The sequence below is a fragment of the Chiloscyllium plagiosum genome, unplaced genomic scaffold (assembly GCF_037043375.1).
Source record: "Chiloscyllium plagiosum isolate Xiang-an unplaced genomic scaffold, Cpla_swu_hap1 HiC_scaffold_42, whole genome shotgun sequence".
In the NCBI taxonomy this organism is placed as follows: domain Eukaryota; kingdom Metazoa; phylum Chordata; class Chondrichthyes; order Orectolobiformes; family Hemiscylliidae; genus Chiloscyllium; species Chiloscyllium plagiosum.
In genome coordinates this window covers 23,327,431-23,349,627 of record NW_028270180.1, presented here as the reverse complement: position 1 = coordinate 23,349,627, position 22,197 = coordinate 23,327,431, and the positions used below count along the sequence as shown (strand labels likewise).

General features: G+C 45.0%; 1 protein-coding gene across 3 annotated transcripts in view; it reads left to right on the top strand.

Moving 5' to 3' along the window:
- Positions 1–7,276: 7,276 nt before the first annotated feature.
- The window catches only part of LOC122542598 (cytoplasmic polyadenylation element-binding protein 1-like), a 117,059-nt gene continuing 102,138 nt past the window's right edge, over positions 7,277–22,197 (top strand). The window contains exons 1-2 of one of the 3 annotated variants that reach the window (XM_043680548.2): positions 7,277–7,422; positions 10,583–10,766. In XM_043680548.2, coding sequence (XP_043536483.2) covers positions 7,408–7,422; positions 10,583–10,766 — 199 coding nt within the window. In that variant the 5' untranslated portion in view covers positions 7,277–7,407. Of the gene's footprint in view, positions 7,423–8,757; positions 8,857–10,582; positions 10,767–22,197 lie in introns of those variants that run through there. The other 2 variants (XM_043680549.2, XM_043680550.2) reach the window with 2 other exon arrangements.

Here is a 22,197-nt window from a genome sequence, read left to right as displayed (position 1 = left end):
ATTGGCTACAAGAGGCAGGTCAGAGGTTAGAAATGCCTCATGGGAACCTGGGTTGGAATAAAACTCTGGAATTAAGCGTCTGCTGATGACCATGAATCTTTTGTTGATTATGAGGAAAAAAGCCCACCTGGGTCACTAATGTCCTTTAGGGAAAGGAAACTGCCATCCTTACCTGTTCAGGCCTACTCCAGACCCACACACTTAACTGCCCTCTAGGCCATTAGGGATGGGCAATAAACGCTGGCCTGACCAGCAACACTCAAGTACATTAATTTTTTTAAAATGCAAGGGTACACTACCACTAGCAAGTTCCCCTCCATGCCAGTCACCATCCTGACTTGTAAATATATCACCGTTCCTTCACTGTTACACTTGGGTTCAAAATTCTGGAGTTCCCTCCCTAACAGCATTGTGGATCAACCCACAGTGCTGTTGGACTGTAGCAATTCAAGAAGGCAGCTCACCATCACATCTTCTCTGGTGGTGGCCAGCCAACCACACCTATATTTCATGAGTGAATTAAAAAAAACTATGCTTCGTCAAACACTGCTTCTTGTAAGGACAATGTTCCATTCACCCAGTTCCTCCGTCCTCCTTGCAACTATCCAGATGATTCAATCTTCTTGACCAGTACTTCCAAATGCTTCCAACATCCCACCCCATGCGGAAATGAAGAGCGCACTTAACGAAATATACACCACTACAAATAGCCTTGAGACAGACCATCCAAGGCCTTGTTCATCATAGCCAGTGACTTCAACCAGGCCAACCACAAGAGTATGCTACCAAGATACCACCAACACATCTCCTGTCCCACCACAGGCCCAATAACCCTGGGGCATTTCTACACAACCATCAAAGATGTCCACTGCTCCATTTCCCGTCTGCAGTTTGGTAAATCAGACCATAAGGCTGTGCTCCTTCTCCCAGCTTACAAGTGGAAACTGATGTGTGAGGAACCAGTACAGAAAGTCGTACAGTGCTGATCTGAGGTAACGGATGAGTTCCTAGGTGACTGCTTGGGGTCAGTGGACGTGTAGAGGACTGCATGCCAAAGAAGTTGATTCCAGTGTTCCCCAACCAGAAACCATGGATAAACTTGGAGACCAACTCCCTACTGGTCAGTCAGGACTGAGGCGTTCAAGTCCAGTGATCCTGACCTGTACAAGAAATCTAGGTACAATCTTTGCAAAGCCCTCATGGATGTCAAGAGACAATACAAAACTAAACTACAGTTCCAGACTAACCACACAAACACACGTCGACTGGGGCAAAACTTATACGCTATAACGGGCTACAGAGTGAGGTTGAGTAGAATCACTGACAACAATGCATCCCTCACCGGTGAGCTCAATGCATTCTATGCTGATTTTGACTAGAAGGTCAGTGAAATTATATGACCTGCCCCGACAACCACGGGTGCTCCTGTACCCACAGTCTACACCACAGATGTCAGATCGGTCTTCTTGAGGGTGAACCCACGAAAGCGACTCGCCTGGATGGAGGTCCCAGCCGTATACTCAGATCCTGCATGGACCAGTTGTGGGAGTATTCTCAGACATCTCTAACCTCTCCTTATTACAGTGAGGTTCCCAATTCCTTCAAGAAGACCACTATCATCCCAGTACCAAAGAAAATTCAGGCAAAGTGCCTTAATGACTACTGCCCAGTGGCTCTGACATGCATCATTATGAAGTGCTTCAAGAGGTTAGTAATAGTCCACATCAACTCCAGCCTCCCAGATTGCCCTTATCCATTATGATTTGCCTACCATTGCAACAGATCCACAGCAGACACTGTCTCCCTGGCACTACGCTCACCGGTGAAACATTCGACTGTCAAGGACATCCACATCAGACTCCTATTTATTGACTTGAGCTCTGCCTTCAACAGGATAACTATGACCAAACTCATCTCCAAAATCTGAGACCTAGTACTCTGCTTCTCAGTCTATAACTGGATCCTTGATTTCCTGACCCACAGACTGCAATCTGTAAGGATAGGCAACAACTGCTCCTCCACAATAACCTTAACACCAGTACTCCTGCAAGGCTGTGTACTCATCCCCTTATTGTATTCCTTACACACTCACAACTGTGTGGTCAAATTCAGCTGTAACTCCATTTACAAGTTTGCTAATGACACTATCATAGTGGGTCAGATCTCAAACCATGACAAGAGAGTGTACAGGAAAGAGAGAGCTTAGTGGGACGATGGAAAGACAACAATTTTGTCAGCGAAACAAAGGAGCTGGTCATTAACTTCAGAAAGCAGAGTAGAGTTCACCCCCCCCCCCCTCCCCCCGGTCTGCATCAATGGTGCTGAGGTGGAGATGGTCGAGAGCTTCAAGTTCCTAGAAGTAAACATCACCAACAATCTCTCCTGGACCATCCACATTGACACTATAGTCAAGAAAGCACACAAACGCCCTTACTTCCTGAGAACGCTAAAGAAATCCAGCACGTCCACAATGACTCTTACCAATGTTTATAGCTGTCCCATTAAAAGCATCCTATCTGGATGCACCACAGCTTCATATGGCAACTGCTCTGGTCAAGATTGTAAGAAATTGCAGACAATTGTGAACGCAGTCCAGCCCATCACACAAACCAGCCTTCCATCCATTGACTTCATCTATATTTCCCACTGCTTTGGAAAAAACAGCCAACATAATCAAAGACCCCCTCCCACCCCACATATACTCTCTTTCACCCTCTTCCATTGGGCAGAAGATACAGAAATTTGAAAACAGGTCCCAACAGATTTAAGAACAGCTTCTTCCTCGCTGTTATTAGAATTATGAACGGACCTTTCGCATATTAGAATTGGTTTTCCTCTGCGCCTCCTCTGTAGCTGTAACACCATATTCTGTATTCTGTTCTATTATACTGATGCACTTATGTAAAATTAAAAATCACACAACACCAAGTTATAGTTCAACTGGTTTATTTAGAAGCATGAGCTTTCGAAATGCTACTTCTTCATCAGGTGGTTCAACCCCAGTCCGACACGTAAGTTATTATTTGTCAGTAAAAACAATACTTCTCACAGTCTTGTGCTACACATGACAATAATTAATCAAATCAAATCAGTCTTCATTTCTCCCCAATGGGCACTCCTTTGATCCCCTTTATTTATTGTGTCCAGTCTATTTCCACAATGTGTGTATTCACTCCTTTCCCTCCTGCTCAGATTTGTAATAACATTCACAAACAAAAACAGATGTTGCTGGAAAAGCTCAGCAGGTCTGGCAGCATCAGTGAAGAGAAATCAGAGTTGACGTTTCAGGTCCGGTTCTCAGGGTCACCTGACCCAAAATGTTAACTCTGATTCTGTTCACAGATACTGCCAGACCTGCTGGGCTTTTTCAGCAGCTTCTGTTTTTGTTTCTGATGTACAGCATCCGCAGTTCTTTCAGTTTTTATTGTGGTAACGCTTCCCTTGTCCTCAGCTCCTGGTCCACCAGTCTCCGCATTCAATATTCATAATTGTGCAAATCTTTTGTTATTTTATCCTGTCAATTGTAATGATTGTCTGTAACAATGTTATAAGTTTGATTCTGAATAAGGGTTCACTGGACCTGAAACATCAACTGCGAGAGGACGAATGCTGTGAACTTTGAAAGGGTTCAGAAAAGATTTACAAGGATGTTGCCAGGATTGAAGAGTGGGGTGCTGGAAAAGCACAGCCGGTCAGGCAGCATTCGAGGGGCAGGAGAATCGACATTTCAGGCATGAGCTCTTCATCAGGTATGAGGCTGGTGGGCCAAGGGGGCTGAGAGATAAATGGGGGGGTGGGACTGGGAGGAAAGTAGCTGGGAATGCTATTGGTAGATGAAGACGTGGGAGGTGATAGGTCAGACAGGAGGGTGAAGCGGATAGGTGGGAAGGAAGATGGTCAGGTAGGACCATTCAGGAGGGGCAGTGCCAATTTGGAAGGTTGGATCTGGTATAAGGTGGAGGGAAGGGAATGAGGAAACTGGTGAAATCCACATTGATCCTGTATGCTTGGAGGGTCCCAAGGCGAAGATGAGGTGTTTTTCCTACAGGTGTTGCAGGCATTGCAGGAATGGAGAGTTCAATCTACAGGGAGAGGCTGAATGGGCTGGGGCTGTTTTCTCTGGAGTGTCAGAGGCCAAGGGGAGACCTTATAGAGGTTTAGAAAATCATGAGGGGCATGGATAGGATAAATAGACAAGGTTGTTTCCCTGGTGTAGGGTAGTCCAAACCCAAAGGACATAGGTTTAATGTGAGAGGGGACAAGATTTAAAAGGGACCTAAGGGGCAACTTTTTCACACAGACAGTGGTGCGTGTATGGAACGTGCTGCCAGAGGAAGTGGTGGAGGCTGGAACAATTACAATATTTAAAAGGCACCTGAATGGGTATATGAATAGGGAAGGGTTTAGAGGGATTTGGGCCAAATGCTGGAAAATGGGACGAGATTTATTTTGGATATCTTGTCGGAATGGATGAGTTGGACAGAATGGTGTGTTTCTTTACTGTACATCTCAATGTTTGTGACTCTATGACTCTGATTTCTTCCAGCTGCTGCAGACCCACTGAGATTTTCCAGCAATTTCTGTTTTTGTTTCAGATTTGCAGCATCCGCGGTTTTTCGGTTTTTATTCGTTATTGTTGAGCTGTTACCCACCTATATAGTTCACATTGCTCCCAAGAAGCCTCCCTCCCTGTCCATCTCCTTCCCTCTCCATACTGCTTACCCTTCCACCTCCTCCTACCATGCTCTCCTTCTATTACATCTTTTCCCCTTCCCGTTCCCTCCCCTCCACCCTCTTTGTCCCCTCAACTTCTTCTCCTTCTCTCTTGCCACCCCTTCCTACCCTCTCCCTCCTCCTCCCCCCTTTCACCTTCTTCCTTTCCCTCCCCCAGAATCCACATTCACTTCCCCAATCTGCATCCTCCCCCTCCTCAACTTTCCTGCGCCCTTTCTCTCCTCCCATCCCCCTTGCCCACATCCCTCCCCTCTGCCACATCATGTCCTTCCCATTAACCCCTCCTCACCCTCATTCCTCCCACCCCTCCACAACCTACTCATCCATCCCTGACCATATTATTCCCCTCCCTGAGCCCCCTCATCTTCTCCACCAACTTATTTCCCCCATTACTCCTACCTCATTATCCCCAATACACCTCATCCCTCCCCTCACTGATCCCTATCTCCATAACCCCATTCCTCACCGCCGCCCCCATCCATCTTCTTCACATCTCTCCCATGTTCCACCTCTGTCCCTCACTCCTCCATCCCCTCATCTCCCCCCTCATCCATTCACTCCCCTTCCATATTCCTCTGATCTCACTGATCCCCCAACTCCCTCTTTTTTTCTAGCTCCAGTCAATCTTCCCTTCTCCACTTCCACCCCAATTCCCACCAACCTCAACCCCATATCCCCTCAAAGCCCAACCACCCTCATCCAATCTCTCCCTTCCCTTCATTCCCCACCCCTCCTCAACCCCCACCCTCATCCATCCCTTACCCTCATTCCTCATCCATCCTCTTCCTTCCCTTCATCCACGCACCACCCTCAGTCATCCCCTACCTTCTCAACCCTCCACTAACCTCATCCACCCCGTAATCCCACTTCCCTCCTCAACCATCTACCCACATCCATCCCCTCCTCAGCCCTCCCACTCCCTCTATCCGATCCCTTCCCCTCTTCCTTCACCACCCTCATTCATCTGCTCCCTTCCCCAACTCCTCTCCAGCCCTTCCTTTCCCCACCCTCATCCATCCTCTCAACTCCCAACCCTCAACCATCTTTCTTCCTCCAACATTCATCCATACCCTCCTTTCCCCCAAACTCCCCACCCTCATCCATCCCTTCCCCCCACCCATCCCCCAACCCCCTCACCGATCAGCTCCCTTCCCCCAATCCCTCATCCCATCTCTTCCCCCAATCCCCACTCATCCCTTCCCTTTCCCCAATCCCCCACCCCCACCCATCCCCTCCCCAATCCCCCACCCATCCCCTCCTTTCCCTCCAACCCATCCCCTCCCCCAATCCCCCACCCTCACCTCCCTCAAACCCCCACCCTCACCCATCCCCTCCTTTCCCCCCAACCCCCTCACCCATCCCCTCCTTTCCCCCCAACCCCCTCACCCATCCCCTCCCCCAACCTCATCCATCCCCTCCCCCAAACCCCCACCCTCACCCATCCCCTCCCCAATCCCCCACCCATCCCCCAAACCCCCACCCTCACCCATCCCCAAACCCCCACCCATCCTCCCCAACCCCCTCCCCCCCCTCCCACCCATTCCCTCCCTTCCCCCCCCATTCCCTCCCTTCCCCCCCCCATTCCCTCCCTTCCCCCCCCCCATTCCCTCCCTTCCCCCCCTCCTTTCCCCCCCCATTCCCCCCTCACCCATTCCCTCCCTTTTCCCCCCTCACCCATTCCCTCCCTTTTCCCCCCCTCACCCATTCCCTCCCTTTTCCCCCCCTCACCCATTCCCTCCCTTTTCCCCCCCTCACCCATTCCCTCCCTTTTCCCCCCCTCACCCATTCCCTCCCTTTTCCCCCCCTCACCCATTCCCTCCCTTTTCCCCCCCTCACCCATTCCCTCCCTTTCCCCCCCTCACCCATTCCCTCCCTTTTCCCCCCCTCACCCATTTCCCCCCCCTCACCCATTTCCCCCCCCTCACCCATTTCCCCCCCCACTCCCTCATTTCCCCCCCCACTCCCTCATTTCCCCCCCCCACTCCCTCATTTCCCCCCCCCCACCCTCATTTCCCCCCCCCCCTCCCTCATTTCCCCCCCCCCTCCCTCATTTCCCCCCCCCCCCTCCCTCATTTCCCCCCCCCCTCCCTCATTTCCCCCCCCCCCCTCCCTCATTTCCCCCCCCCCACTCCCTCATTTCCCCCCCCCCCCACTCCCTCATTTCCCCCCCCCCCCACTCCCTCATTTCCCCCCCCCCCCACTCCCTCATTTCCCCCCCCCCCCACTCCCTCATTTCCCCCCCCCCCCACTCCCTCATTTCCCCCCCCCCCCACTCCCTCATTTCCCCCCCCCCACTCCCTCATTTCCCCCCCCACTCCCTCAACCCCCAGCCACTCACCCATCTCCCCCCCCAACCCCCGTGTCTGGGTGTAGTGTGCGGGGGAGGGGGGTGGGGTGGGGTGGGGGATGGTGCTGACTGACCGCCCTCAGCCTCAGGTGTTGTCAATGAGCGTCAAGGGCCCGCGGCCCGGGGGACACTCACTGGCCCGGCCCGGCCCGGCCCGCCCGACACTCCCATAAATAGGGGAGGCCCGAGCTACGTCCTTGTTGCAAAACGTCTTGGTTTAAAGGAAAATTATTTCACACACCCCCGTCCCCTCCCCACCGTTGTGTTGGAGTTTGATTTTTTTTTGTTGTGTTGGTGTCGAGCTGTGTATCCGGGAAGGTGACTCCATGGCTTTCTCACTGGTAAGGAGCCCTTTCCGGAGGGGAGCTACCTCCCTCTCAGGACAAGGAGGAGGGGAGCTGCAGACTGTGCTGGGGGTTACTTCAGAGGAATCCTTGGAAACTGGGGACAGAAAATAAATCTGAATTAAACTGCCATGTTTTCTCCTCCCTACCGCTGCAGGGTAGTTACCGTGCATTTTGCATCATGTTCCTTTCCAACTTTCCAGGGGCTCGTGTAATGTATTTGCTTGCATGTTTTTGTAAAAAATGTTGCTTAATGACCTCTTTACTTCCCTCCCCGCTCGCGAGGTGCTGTCTCGCCTGATTAAAAAAAAGCGGAGACTGCAGCTGTTTTTGCATGAAGCAAAGCTGGCGACAGTAAAATCCTCTCGTTGTTTTTGCTAAAATCGCTTTTTTAAAACATGTTTCTGTAGCTTATCATTTGTCACGCAGCGCCTTGTTTTTATTTCTCCAAGCTACTAGCAGCTTAAAGCTAACAAGGGCACACAATTTTGACCCATGCGTATCTTTTATTCCAAAAGTCTTAAGCGAATCCGTGTTATTGTACACCTGAATTTTGTACAACTCTGCAGAGCTGCCCATTGTAAAAGTCGAGTCGCTGCTTACTGTGCATGTTATTTCTTTGCAATGCATCCGACTTAAATGTACGAGCGAAGGGTTTTTGTTTTATTTTGCTTAAATATCCGCAGGAAAAAGGAGGCGTAGTCGTTCATGGTGAGCAAGGGTGGCTTAGAATTGCTTGTGTGCAATACGTTTTTTTTTGATGCATGCAGCAAAAAAGACAGCGTTGTGACCGAGAAAGGTTGCAACATTGAGGTAGCTCTATTCGGCTGCAGGGTGCATCAGTCTGGCTTGACTTTGCCCGGGACTGCACGTGGAGGAGGGCGGGACGGGGCGGCGCGAGCGGCCGCACATGTGCGTTTGTTTACCAGCCCAGAGAGGACCCGTTCAAATCCCTTGGAGCAGGAGGGGGGGGTAACAGCAAGGCAGTGGAGGAATAGGAGTACACACCACTGTTAGTGACCAGAGTTTCACTGCGTATCGCCACCTGTACTTTTTTCAAGTAGTGCTTCGGTCCAAGGGCAGACCTGATCTCTATCCAGCCCTTTTATGCCGACCGCTCTTCATCCGCTCACCCCTTCTGCAATGGTTGGAAGAACCACCCGTGCGACTGGGGGTGGGATCCCCGTGGTGATGTGCCCCGATTGGTAGTATCGCCGTGATTGACGGGCAGAACAGCGAATCGGGCGTTGGCGGGTACTGGAGAGGGTGGGGGGAGCGGTGTAGTCCGGCGGGTTCAGTTCAGTCGGGACTTAGACGGCGGACAGTGAAGCAGGGTGGTGGGTGGAGAAAGTGGTGGGAGTAACCGTGTTACTGGTACCAGTGGGAGGGGGAAGAAAGGAAAAAACAATTTTAAGTGACTTCGGATTAACGGTAACGGGAATGAACGGGGACGTACCCAAAACACGGTGTGAACGCGGTCGGGGGTGGGGAGAAGAGTTGCGAGCATTTAAGGGCTGATTCGCTTTAGTTCGGACGATGGAATATCGAAAGATAAGGATATTGTGGGGTAACGGCCCGAAGTATGGGCGGGAATGTTTCGAGGCCCCGAACCCTCCGGTTGAGGGGGGGGGTTGTCAGTGGGTGATGGGGATGGAGTTTCCCCGCCCCTCCCCCACTCTATCCTCAGGTGCCAGTGCGCACGCGTGTCGCCCAGTGACCGCAGTTGGCCGGTGTGCGCATGCGCGCCAGCTTGCACGACCGTGAATGCACGGCTGCTCCCACTCCTTTCCCAGGGTGTCTTCCTCGCTTCACACAACCGTGGGTTGCCATGGAAAAAGTGAGGAGTGCGGCTACTGGAGATCAGTAAAACGTGTGTCGCTGTAAAAGCACAGCAGGCCACGCAGCATCTGAGGGGCAGGAGAGTGGACGTTTCGAGTATACAGTTCATCAGGACTGTTGCTCGTAACGTCGACTCTCTTGCTCTTCGGATGTTGCATGACCTCTGTTTCTACAGCACCACACTTTTGACAAGGATTGTCATTGTCAAGGCCACCCACTTTTTTTTATTGCACAACCCTTCAAACTTCAGCTCTGTAGCTGTCCCACTAAGCCAGCCATGCTGATGGAGGTCTAGAGTTTAAGCATGGCAGAGTTTGCACATTCTCCCCGTGTCTGCGTGGGTTTCCTCCGGGTGCTCCGGTTTCCTCCCACAGTCCAAAGATGTGCAGGTCAGGTGAATTGGCCATGTTAAATTGTCCGTAGTGTTAGGTAAGGGGTAAATGTAGGGGTATGGGTGGGTTGCGCTTCGGCGGGTCGGTGTGGACTTGTTGGGCCGAAGGGCCTGTTTCCACACTGTAAAGTAATCTAATCTAAAAAAAAAACTAGTTAAGGATGGCCCAATGCTTCCCCAAAGGATGTTGGTATGGGTTTTAGTTGTGCATTGGTAACTGGTCAAGTCCAGGTTACTGATTCTGTTCAAATTTTGCCACCTCAATAGTACTTTTGCTGCTTTCACTAGTTTCTGCATCATAATAGTTCTGACCCAATGATGGGAATTCCAATACTTTACTAAGTTAGGTTGTGATCCTTGTCCTCTAGGTTGTGATTTAAAAAGATCCTGAAGAAAGAATGCATTCCCTCATTTTTACATTCCACCAGTCCTTGTGTGAAAGGTTTGGACACCAACCTGTTGGACAACTATCTCAATACCACCACCTCCTGCTCCCTATCCCCCACACAATGTAATCATTTGCAAGTAAATGACATGTTTCTGTAAATTATGATAAGGTGTCTCCTTAAGTATCGTTTCTCAGGCTTGATAATAAAGGCAGATTTTTGTATTCAGTCTTTGCATTAGGTTTTTTGGAAGTTTTCATCCTTTTTTTTTCTAGTACTCTTTTTTTTTTTTCTTATTGTCATTGGCTGGCTAGATAACAGCTTGTAGGTTGACAACACTAGTTTAATTCCCATTCAGCATGTGGTAAACTTAGCTTTCTCCTTGCTCCATTGCTGGGAGTGAATGGCAGCAGCAGGCCAGTACTTAAAACTACTGAGAAAGATGAGGCTAAACAGGCCATGAATTAAGTATCTGCCTTTAGGATCAAGCACTTGTGGAATGGAACTGGTTTTCATGGAAATCTCTTTTCCCCCCCTCCAGAACAACGAGATTGGCCGAGGTCAAGATTGCTGGGATGTGCCTACTTCTACAGAAAGCCCAGCCTTGTCTACCTGCAGGAATGCTGACATCTTCCGTAGAATAAACGCTATGTTAGACAACTCTTTGGATTTCACAGGCGTCTGTACTACTCCTGTCACCAAGGGCCAAAGGGAGAATGTGGGAGGTAATGGATTTGATAGGAAAAGTAATAGTAGAAATTCTCTAACTTCTGGTCCAGAAGTCAGCAGGGCATTGTCATAATTTCAATATCCACTCTTTAAATTGAAATTCAAATGTATTCCATCCACACTGCTTTCATGTTATACAACATTCCTAAAGTGCTTTATGGGAGCTTGAGTATATGGAGAGGACAGCATGATTTGATAATTTTGTAAAGGGATATGAAAATGATTGAATATCTGCTTGATCAGCAGTTTAAATCCTCTGGAGCGGTTAGGGAAGAATTTCAAAGCTTGGAACAAAGGTAGCTGAAAGAACCAGTAGTGGTGGTCTAATTTTTTTGTTTTTATGAAATGAATCTGTAAAAGCTTAAACTGGAGATGTGTAGAGAATGATGTAAAGACAGGAGTGGGTTAGTTTTCGGGGGCGGGGAAGAGGGAAGGAATTGCCATCAATGGCTGGATCTTTCAGTACAGTTATGGCTACCAAAGTAACAATTTTAATGTTGTAAGAATTGCCCTCCCTCCCCTCCACCCCCACCCCACCAAAAGTAATGGGAGAAAGGTGAGACAACCACTCTACCCATGATGTTTCGTCCTCTAGTCAACTAGAATATCATGCTTTATTGTGAGTGCTGTTTATTACTGTAGTGACTGAACATGGTGTGAATTAAAATTTATCCTTTTGGTTTTGTTGTAATATCTTGGTTTGTGCTGACCCATTTAATTTTTACTTTTTTTGTAACCATCAGATTAACTACTTTCGACCTGTCTGCATAAGCAAATGTTGTCTACTTCCCATGAAATGGGGTAAATATTTTAGCAGTGGTGATTGGATAAATCCTGTCTGATACATTGAGAGGATGCTGACTCTAAATTAGTTTCCATACTAGTGCCTCCCTATAATTCCTGTACACTCTGTCTATTTTTACAAAATTGTTGCTTGAGATCAAGTGTACTGTTTGTGCACCCCCTTTAAAGGGGACTCTTTAATCACAGTAATGTTGCATTTAGATTCTGTGGAATCCCTACTGTCTTAAAGCATGCTACTGAGACCACACTGACCTCTGAAGGCCATCCCACCCAGACCCTTGCCCTTAGCCCAGTCCCTGTAACCCTGCATTTCCCATGGCTAATCCATATAGCTTGCACATGTGTGGGCTCTGAGCAATTTAACATGGCCAGTCCACCTAATCTGCACATCTTTGGACTTCAGGAGGAAAAACACAGGCACAGGGAGACCTGTGCAAACCCCACGCAGTCATCTACGGGTGGAATTGAGCCTGGGTCCCTAGTGCTGTAAGGCTCATTGTAAAAATGAGTACACTAGCAATTACAACAAAACTTCAATTTGTAAAATTAACATGACAATTAAGTTGGTGCTCTGTCCACCTTAATTTCAGTTAATTTTAAAGGAAACTTTGACTAAAACTGCAACAGTTCACAATACTAGGAAATATCTCCTGTCTCTATTTCAATTCTGCATTTTATCCAGCTTCAGACACTATATTTCCAGAAACGAGTGAAGTATATCCTGTGAATCCTCTTTCTGGTAAGACATTTGTAATATGTATTAGTATGTCTGTTCCTGTAACTGAAATCTATTGACTTTACTATCCCTTTACTCTGTTTCTTGGTAAACAGATGCTAGTTTATTCACACCCATGAAAGAAAAGTGGTAAATATCCTATATATCTTTAATTGAACTTGACGGAAATAAGTTTTTTAACTGTTGGAAGTCTGAAAATAATCCTTTGGTTATAATAGACTTGAAGGCTAGCAAATGGAAGTATTTATAAATCCCTCTATCCTAACACTAAAATTAATATTGCAAATAACCAACAGATGGCTGGGGTAATACTTCACATTTTAAGGCTCTGGGCTGTAACAGATGAAAATAACAGCCGACTAAAATCAACACAAATCAAACCTTGATTAAAAGTCAACTAATGGGCCAGAGTAAAGGATAAGTACTCTGGCATTAATGAATACTATTGCAATACATCGACATCTTTTGCTCTTTCTAGCTGTAGTGAAGTTTGAGAACAACTGTTATTCTTGACTCTCTAGGACAAGTCAGCAGACTATACTTAACATCTGAATGTTATGTCTCAAACATTACTGAGTTGAGTACAAGTTAAAATAAACAAATATAAACCCAGGATGAATGTTGGAAACCTGTAACCAAAAGATTCTGGAGAATGCCAACAGGTCTGGCAGCATCTGAAGAAATGTTTCAAGTCTGGTGACCCTCTTAGAGTGGATGTTAGCTGAGTTAGTGAGAACAAAGGGTTAAGCAAACAAATTGCTACGATCTCCCTTGGCTCAGCAGCAAAGTGTTGCTAACAAGAGGAGCAGCCCATACAGGAGAAGCTGTAGGGATTAGTCAAAAGGAGTGCAAAGGGTGTTCATGTTCTGAAATGAGTAACGCTCCATGTTCAGTCCTAAAGCTGTAAGGTGACAAAGCAGAACATCAAGTGTTCCTATAGCTTGTATTGAGCCTTGCTGGTGCACTCCAGTGGACTGGAGCCAAAAAATGTTAGCATGATATGTTGAAGTAGTCATTTTTACAGACCATGGTCAACCAGTTTTAGTCTTGCCAAATAACTTCAATGCCCTTTCCTGTAATCTTCTCTAGCACTTTAGTTGTGTTAAGTACAATATGGTTGCTATTAGCCATGTTTGAACAATCATGTGGATTGTGACCTGAATCTTGAAGGGTACCAGACATTTTAGGAAAGTAGGAAGGATGACTCTTGTATTACAACAACAGGATGACCCTGGAATCCATTTAGGAGAAATGCCAAAGGAAAGGAATCACTTGGAGTAATGCATAGCCCCTCTGTAACCACATGACAGGTGGACCGAAAAGGAAGAAATAATGGTTTGTCAGAAAGGCGCAAGGGAAGTTTTGATCTTAATGTATACTTAAATTAGATAAGTGATTTGGGGACAGGTTTATAAGTGTTTTTAGGGTAGCTTGTTAGATCATATCCTCTTGAATTGGCAAAGAGGGCTGGATATAGCAAATCTGGTATTTCTGAACAAAATGGGATTATAAATGATTTCAAAAGTGCATATGGTAGTTGTGATCATAATTGAATTTTACATTGAGTTTAAGGGAGAGAGGAGTGGTTCAAAACAGTATTTGAAATGTTTAAATGAAGGCACAAAAGCAGTTGGTTAAAATTAGGCTGAACGATGGATTGTTTAAGGACAGTAATAGATCTAAGGGAATATTTCATGTGGACATTCCTAATGTTGGTAGGTATGTATACTAAGTGGCAAAATTATGCAATACGTTAGTATACCAAACTTCAAGACAGTTGGAGGGCGAGGTGTATGTAATGGCCATCACTGCCTTAGTATACTGGAGAAGCTGAAAGGTCTAAAGTGGATAAAATCACCTGAGGTAGATTAGTTTTTACCCCAGAGTTCTGAAGGAGATAGCTGAGGAAATTGTGGAAGCACTGGTGGTGATCTTTCAGGTCTAATGAGTCAGTGTTCTGGGGGACTGGAAAATGGCTAGGTTTCCCTGAGAAAGAGCAGGCCATAGACTAGAAATCATAGGCCAATTAGCCTGATCTCAAGAATAGAGGCCTAAATTATTTTCTAAATGGGGACAGGTTGCAAAAATCTGAAGTGCAAAGGGACTTGGGAGTCCAATTTCAGTTAACAATGCAGGTTCACTTTGCACTTGCATTCATTGCTACTGGCACAGTGGTTAGCACTGCTGCCTCACAGTGCCAGAGACCTGGGTTCAATTCCCACCTCAGGCGACTTACTGACTGTGCAAACTCCACACATTCTCCCCGGGTCTGCGTGGGTTTCCTCCAGGTGCTCCGGTTTCCTCCCACAGTCCAAAAATGTGCAGGTTAGGTGAATTGGCCATGCTAAATTGCCCATAGTGTTAGGTGAGAGGGTAAATGTAGGGGAATGGGTCTGGGTGGGTTGTGCTTCGGTGGGTCAGTGTGGACTTGTTGGGCTGAAGGGTCTGTTTCCACACTAAGTAATCTAATCTTAAAAAAAAATTAGCATTTGTTTTGAGGGCTAGATTACAAGAGCAGCTATGTACGGTTGTAAGGCTCTGGTGAGACCACCTTTGGAATATTGAGGGCTTGTATTTGCTGGCCTTGGGGTACAGAGGGCAATTACAAAAATCTTGGAGATGAAGGTCTTCTCATGAGCTATTGAGGACTGTGGGCCTATCTTTCAAAGGATGTGTGGGATTTGATTGAAACTTACAGAATACAGGAGGCTCGGTAGAGTGGATGCAGAGAAGACATTATTATCTCTATAGTAGGAGAGATAAGGAACTGAGGGCACAGCTTCAATGAAGGATGACTCATGACATGCTAGCCAGGTCATGAATTTGTGGCAGTTACTGCTGCAGGGCTATGGAGGTCAAGCCAATGAGTTTCTATACCAGAATAGGTTCTTGATTTTAGTAAGGGGATCAAGGGTTGCAAGGAGAAGACAAGAGAATAGGGTTGAGAAACTGATCAGCCATGATCCAGTATTGGAGTAGACCTTGCTGGGCTGAATGGCCTAATTCTGCTCCTAGATCTAAGTATTAACTTGAACTGTTATGATTAGTATTAATCTCAAACACCAAGAAAGAAAGCTTGGTTCAAAGACATGGCAGATTAGAAAACTGGATTGAACATGAAAAGCATCTCTAAAAAGGAGAAATTGAAATGTGAGCTAGCCAGAAATGAAAATATTATTACTTCTAAAGTGGTCTTATTTACCTAACCAGTGTGCACTCTTCACTTTAGAAAGTGAAGCAGGAGACTTTAATGGGTGAGCATAGTTTTCACACAGGTCTTCTATATAGTAACAATATTTTTGAAGCCGTTCTAAATTAGAAATGGAAAGCCAGGCCTTCTACCTCTACCACCAGAGAAGTAGCACGGAGTAAATCTTCAGATGCAGTGTCCCAAGTCCTGAGACCGATCCTTAGTTGTAGTTTGGAAAATTGAAACCAATCTCTCAACATTCCTTGATTTTTGGGACCGTGTTTTCCATCTGGAAGATGGTGAGTATAACACCATTCAAAATGGGAGGGAGAGGAAGTAGGATGTGTTTGGATACAAGATATGGTTGGTGAACTTGCTGATGACCAAAATAGGAAAGTTGTGAACAGAGCTGGAGTTTACTAGGTGTTAGATCAAGTGGGCAAAGGTCTGGCAAATGGAGGAAAGTATCCAGTCTTCCATTTTTTGGCTGGAAGAATAAAGAAGCATATCTTATGGTGAGATTGCAGAACTCTGAAGCAGGAGAATGAGATGTACTGGTGCATGAATCATGACTTAATATGCAAGTACATAAGTAATTGGGCAAGTGGACAGAATGTTGTCTGTTGCAAGAGGAACTTAATGTTAAAATTAGTGTTCATGCTTTAGTTTCTTGGTTAGACAGCATCTGAATGGTGATTCCCTTGAAGGATGTAAATGCTTTGGAGCAATGTTCCCTCAAATCTCTTCTATTCATTTTTTGGTTTGAAGCTATAAACAAAGTCGAAAACACCCTTTTGGACTGACAGCATTTTTGCTTAAAGGCACAAAAGCTGGTTTTTGTTAGTGAGGCCAGGCTTAGAAGTTGATTGCAGGTTGGTTTTTGATCAAAAATTTCTACATTGAGACTGGAGAAGGGGAAAGCAGTATGCTTAACCAGATAAGTGGATGTTGGGCTATTGAAGTCCACAACTGGAAACCTATGCTGCCAGTCTGGGAGGGACCATGATCTTCCCCAGGAGGGACTAGGAGGAGTCATCTAGCTGTTTCTACAGCTAGAATATTTGAAAGCATCTTGGCTAACCTCTCCTTATCAGCCTCTGGTAGTTCAGAATATAAACTAAATTTCATGTTTTGAGACTTTCTCCGTGAACTGAGAGGTGGCCATTTTTTCTCAAAGCAAGCAAGAAACCATTTTTCCTGAGGAACAATGCACTGACTACTCGAGCAATCTTGCCAGATTGTTCTTATTTAACCGTTAAGCTTTTTGTCTTGTGTGAATGGGTCTGGGGAAAAAACAATGGGTTAATCATAGATATTAAGTTACTTACTTTTGTTCAACTGAAGTTATTAGTTATCTTTTGATTTAATCTGCAGATTCACCTTCTGAATTCTTCTTCAAAGTTTGGGAACCATTGTGGTCACTTTTTTGCAGGGCTTCAAGTTTTAATTTTATGGTGTTGCAAAAAACAGCTGGCAATGCTGTTTTCTTTTCTTTTTGTTTAAAGACAACAGTTCTTGGTCTCCATCTTGCAACAGCCAAGACCTCATTATTTAGATTCCCTCCAATACAGAAAAGGCCCTTGGCCCCACAAGTCCACACTGACCCTGCAAAGAGCAACCCATCCAGCCTCATTCCCCTACCTATATTTCCCTCTGACTAATGCACGTATATCTGTGGGTAATTGAGCATGGCCAGTTCACTTGATCTGCACATCTTTGGACTGTGGGTAGAAACCCACACAGATTCAGAAAATTGAACATAGGTCCCTGGCACTGAGGCAGCAGTGCTAACCACTGAGCTACCATGCTGTCCTTCTAGTGGCAGCAAAAATTAGGAGGACCAAAGCTTCAAGGAGGATTTGAGACTTCCCTCAAATGGGAGCTTTATCTTGAGGAATCTCTGGGCAGATGAGGCTTCTATCCCCTGGAATAGAGTCGTGGTGACTTGATTAAAACATCTCAAATCATGAGGGACCTCAACAGGATAAATATGTCAAGAATGTCTCCTTGTGGGAGAATCTAGATGTCAGGGTTTCTTCTATTTTTAAAATAGAACAAGGATATGGTTTGCTAGACATCTAAGAACGGTCTTGCTAAAAACTTAGTGGAAGCAGAGACTTCTCATATTAAAGCAGAATTTCTTAGTGAGCAAGGAGTTGAAATATTGTCAAGTTGGTGTGAACATAGTTGAGGTTACAGTCAGATCAGCAATATTTAATTGGTGAATGCTCAGCTAATGACCTACTTCTGCTCCTAATTTTATGTTCAAATGTTGATGAGGAATGTGCAGCATTTTGCTGTTGGCTGCTAAAATGTGCAGTGTCACAAGTTTCTGCAATCAGTCCTAGGTTTAGCAATAATTGAAAACAGATTAAGTTCTTATGCAAAAATAGTGTCTCCACCTGAGCTAGAGGTCCTGATTCAAGTTCCACCTGTTCCAGTGTAATGTTTTCTGCCCAACTTGTTCAAAGATATCTTAGGCTGGGGAAATTTGACTTATAGGTTGGGAGTGAGAATGAGCCTTCTAAGGATTTGTTTGCCCTATTCTTGAAGGTGGGGGACGGCTGAGGTTGTGAACTGATGATTGCTCCATGGTAGAATCAGGTTCCCACAGACCAGGTTTTAGATTTTGCTTTCATAACCTGAATGCAGTGCCTTATGTTGACCATCAAGACACAAGGTAGGGTCCAGTCAAAATTTAAGGGTGTTGAAATCAGCCAATTGATACATCCAATCACTTGCAATTAATACTTACTATGTGCCTTCTCCCATTTCCTTACATAACTGCATGACTTCTAGCTCACCTTTTAAATTGCTAATCCTACTGCCTCTATCATAGTGTATTTTTGCTGGAGCAAAGTTAGCTGTTTTGAGTTGTTATATAATTCAACAGTAGACTGTAGCACTTGATTTTGCATTTGATTCTTCATAACATGCATTCAGCCTTGCCTAAACAGACATAAGGATTTGTATGTTTTGGTACTAGTGTGTTAAGGTGCTAAAATGATTTGGGTTGAATCAGTATTTATGCATTGAGGAACCTTGGCTTTTTGGAAGTCTTTGGCATTATTTCCAATAACTCTATCCATGCCATCTGAACTGACCACTCTACTCAATTCACTGGCTTTACTGAATATTTACTGTTGAGTTGTGATATTTAAACAACTGTAATTAGGGTTTGAATCACTAACAGTTAACTGCTAAATCTCTTCAATCTTAAGGCTAATGGAGGTCCTAGAATAAAATCTGGAATTTCACTTAATAGCAGCTATTTTGAGCTTTTAAAAGACCTTGTATTAAGATTTTTAATTAGGGACTGAAGTGAGAACTTTGCAGTGGTCTTTTAAAAACAGCATCTGCTATTTGATCAGCCATATTTGATTGCAGACAATTGGGAGTCACAGGGTTGTGTACTGATGCAGCTGAGTGGCAACCATGTTTTAAACATAGTTTTTTTAGATTACATTACATTACATTAGTGTGGAAACAGGCCCTTCGGCCCAACAAGTCCACACCGACCCGCCGAAGCGTAACCCACCCATACCCCTACATTTACCCCTTACCTAACACTAGGTGCAATTTAGCATGGCCAATTCACCTGACCTGCACATCTTTGGACTGTGGGAGGAAACCGGAGCACCCGGAGGAAACCCACGCAGACACGGGGAGAACGTGCAAACTCCACACAGTCGCCTGAGGCGGGGATTGAACCCGGGTCTCTGGCGCTGTGAGGCAGCAGTGCTAACCACTGTGCCAATGTGCTGCCCAACTCTAGAGTGGTCAGTTCAGATGGCATGGATAGAGTTCTTGGGCAACTGAAAAGCTGTGGGGCTAGGAACAATGGGGAGAAGTGTTTTGGATCTTGACAGTTTCTCTGTTCTCAGCAGTAAAATTCTCACTTTGAACTTGAAGGAAGAATTTCCTTTTTTTTTTCAATCTAAGTAATTTTTAAGCGAAGTAGTCGAAGAATTATCTCCCCTTTTTTTGTCTCAGACTGATGTAAGCAAACAATAAAGTGATTACTTGACCAGCACAGGTTTTTTTACCTTAAGCTATGAATAGGAATGACTAAACTGTCTTCCAGCTTTCAACCGTAACTGACTTGTCCCTGTCTGTTTGCCTAGGTTTCGGGTGAGAGGGAAAGAGGAGACCTAAGGGGCAACTTTTTCACGCAGCAGGTGGTGCATGTATGGAATGAGCTGCAAGAGGAAGTGGCAGCTAGTACAATTCTAACATTTAGAAGGCATCTGGATGGGTATATGAACATGAAGGGTTTGGAGCAATATGGGCTGGCTGCTGGCATGTAGGGCTTGACTAGGTTGGGATATCTGATCACATGACAAGTTGGACCAAAGGGTCTGTTTCCATGCTGTACATCTGACTCTATAATTAGTTAAACGCTACTTAGTGCTGTACTCAAAACTAATTTGAGGCAGAGTTCTTATTGCAAAACAACTTCACTGCAACTATTCAGTCTTTGACTAGTCTCATCCCTTTTTATTTTAGATTAACTTGACTTTTCTGGCCTGAATACTATTTTGGCAAATTAGCTTTAATTACCTAATTCCAGGATCAACCTTGAACCCATGTCACTTTTGTTAAAACTAACATTTAGAACCGGGCAGGCTATGCAATATTCTGATCAGTGACACATTTAATTGCAAAGGAAGCTTACATCTTTATGCATGGCTGAATTGGATAGTTTCTCTATTGGCTGTCATTTTGTGTAAAAAGGTTTTGAGAAGATTTGTAGCTCAGGTTGATGTTTTGGATGTAGGTTTGATTGTTGAGCTGGAAGGTTCACTTCCAGACATTTCATTACCCTACTAGTAACCTCTTCAGTGGGCCTCAGGCAAAGCAATACTGAAAATTCCTGCTTTCTATTTATCTGTTTGGGTTTCTTTGGGTTGGTGATGGGAATGAACCTTCCAGCTCCATGTGCAAACCTACATCCAAAAGCTGTTGTATTTTATGCATCTAATGGACAAACTGCAAGACAGTGGTACAAACTCTTGGATTTCAGTAAGGCTTTAAGACTGGGAAGTAATTGTCTTGTGGTATTATTGCTAGATTTATATTAATACAGAGACACTCGTGATATTCTGGGGACCTGAATTCAAATCCTGCTATTGCAGATGATGGAATTTGAATTCAATAACCCGGAATTAAGGGCTAATGGCTTTTTAAATGTACAATTGACAGTCGAAGTCATCTCATTCACAAATGTGAACTATGCAAATAAACTGTCATGCATTTCTCATTTGGCCTATGTTTGCTCCAGATCCACAAGTGGTTGACTTCTGATGGAGATGAGCAATAAATGCTGGCCAAGCCTGTGACAATCATATCCTGCAAATAAGATTTTCTTTAACGTGACGCCTCCTGTATAACCAACCTCTAATTCTTTAGATTTCGCTGAAATGGGTATGACAAACTGGCATGAATATCCTGTCTTGAAGCTAGAATAAACTTGTCCTGAGTGTTTTATGGTGGCTAAATATTTTCAAGTACAGTCTATTAGAGCAAGATTACTTGAGCAAAATGATAAAACAAATTTTTGGTTAGAGATGAATATTAGCTAGGGCACTCTACAATTAGAACTAAATTGCAAGGAGTAAATGAGACTTTTTACCAAAATAAACCTCCTTCAATACAGCAGTATTGCCTTAATTGATATAGATTCTTATTTGCCTGGGTGGCATAAAACTGCAATCCTTTTGACCTTGACAGCTGAAGAAAAGACTACACAGCCAATCATTTACCTATTGAGACTTCTTCTATCTCGTCATAGAATCCCTACAGTCATTCAACATCTTTTGGTTCTTGTCTAAGCATGTGAACTGATTGCTGCCTCCAAGTGGATCTATAATGGCAAGTGGAGAGCCAAATCTAAGGCATCTTTATCAAAACAGCATTGTGACGTTTACTCTGCATTTATCTTGAAAGCTTTGCCACCTTCAGAAACAGATCCATGGAGATGGTAAAGCTGTTTTGTTGAGAGCTAAACCAATTGATTTGCAAAACAAGTGGCTTAAGATACTCGTGGAAATGATCTGATTCCAACCTTGCAGCACTAAATGAAGTGCTTTTTGCAATGAGGCATTTTCAAATCTACTAAAACTAGTGATTTATTAGTAAACAAAATTGCTGGTCTGAGAATGCTCATAGACCCATTCTAATGTAGTGCACCACTAATGAGAACGCCACCAACTTGAAACATCAAACCTTTTTAACCAGTTATCATCTGATTTAAGATTCAGGATGCTATGAATGAGGGAAAATATCCAATTGTCAGTAGCTACAAAAAAAGCTAGTGAACCTCTGTTCTGAATCAAAGTTAATTACAGCCTGTGTAAACTTTAACCTGCCTTGGATTGGGCTCCAGAAAATGGGGGTTTTTGGAGTCCAATATGAGATCATGCATAAGACCTTGCATGCCTCATTTCCAAGTTTTTAATGCCTGAAGGTTTTACTCTAGTTAATATTTGCATTGTAGAGGCAGATCTCCACTTTGTGGGGTAAGTGCTAAAGGGAGTATCTGACCTAGTCACTTGGTCAAAGCACAAGTTGTGACCTGTTTGTAGCACTGGCTGTGGTTAGCACTGCCTCAGTGCTAGGGACCTAGGTTTGATTCCATCCTTGGGTGACTGCAAATTCCATTGACTGTCTCCCTGTGTCTACATGAGTTTCTTCTGGT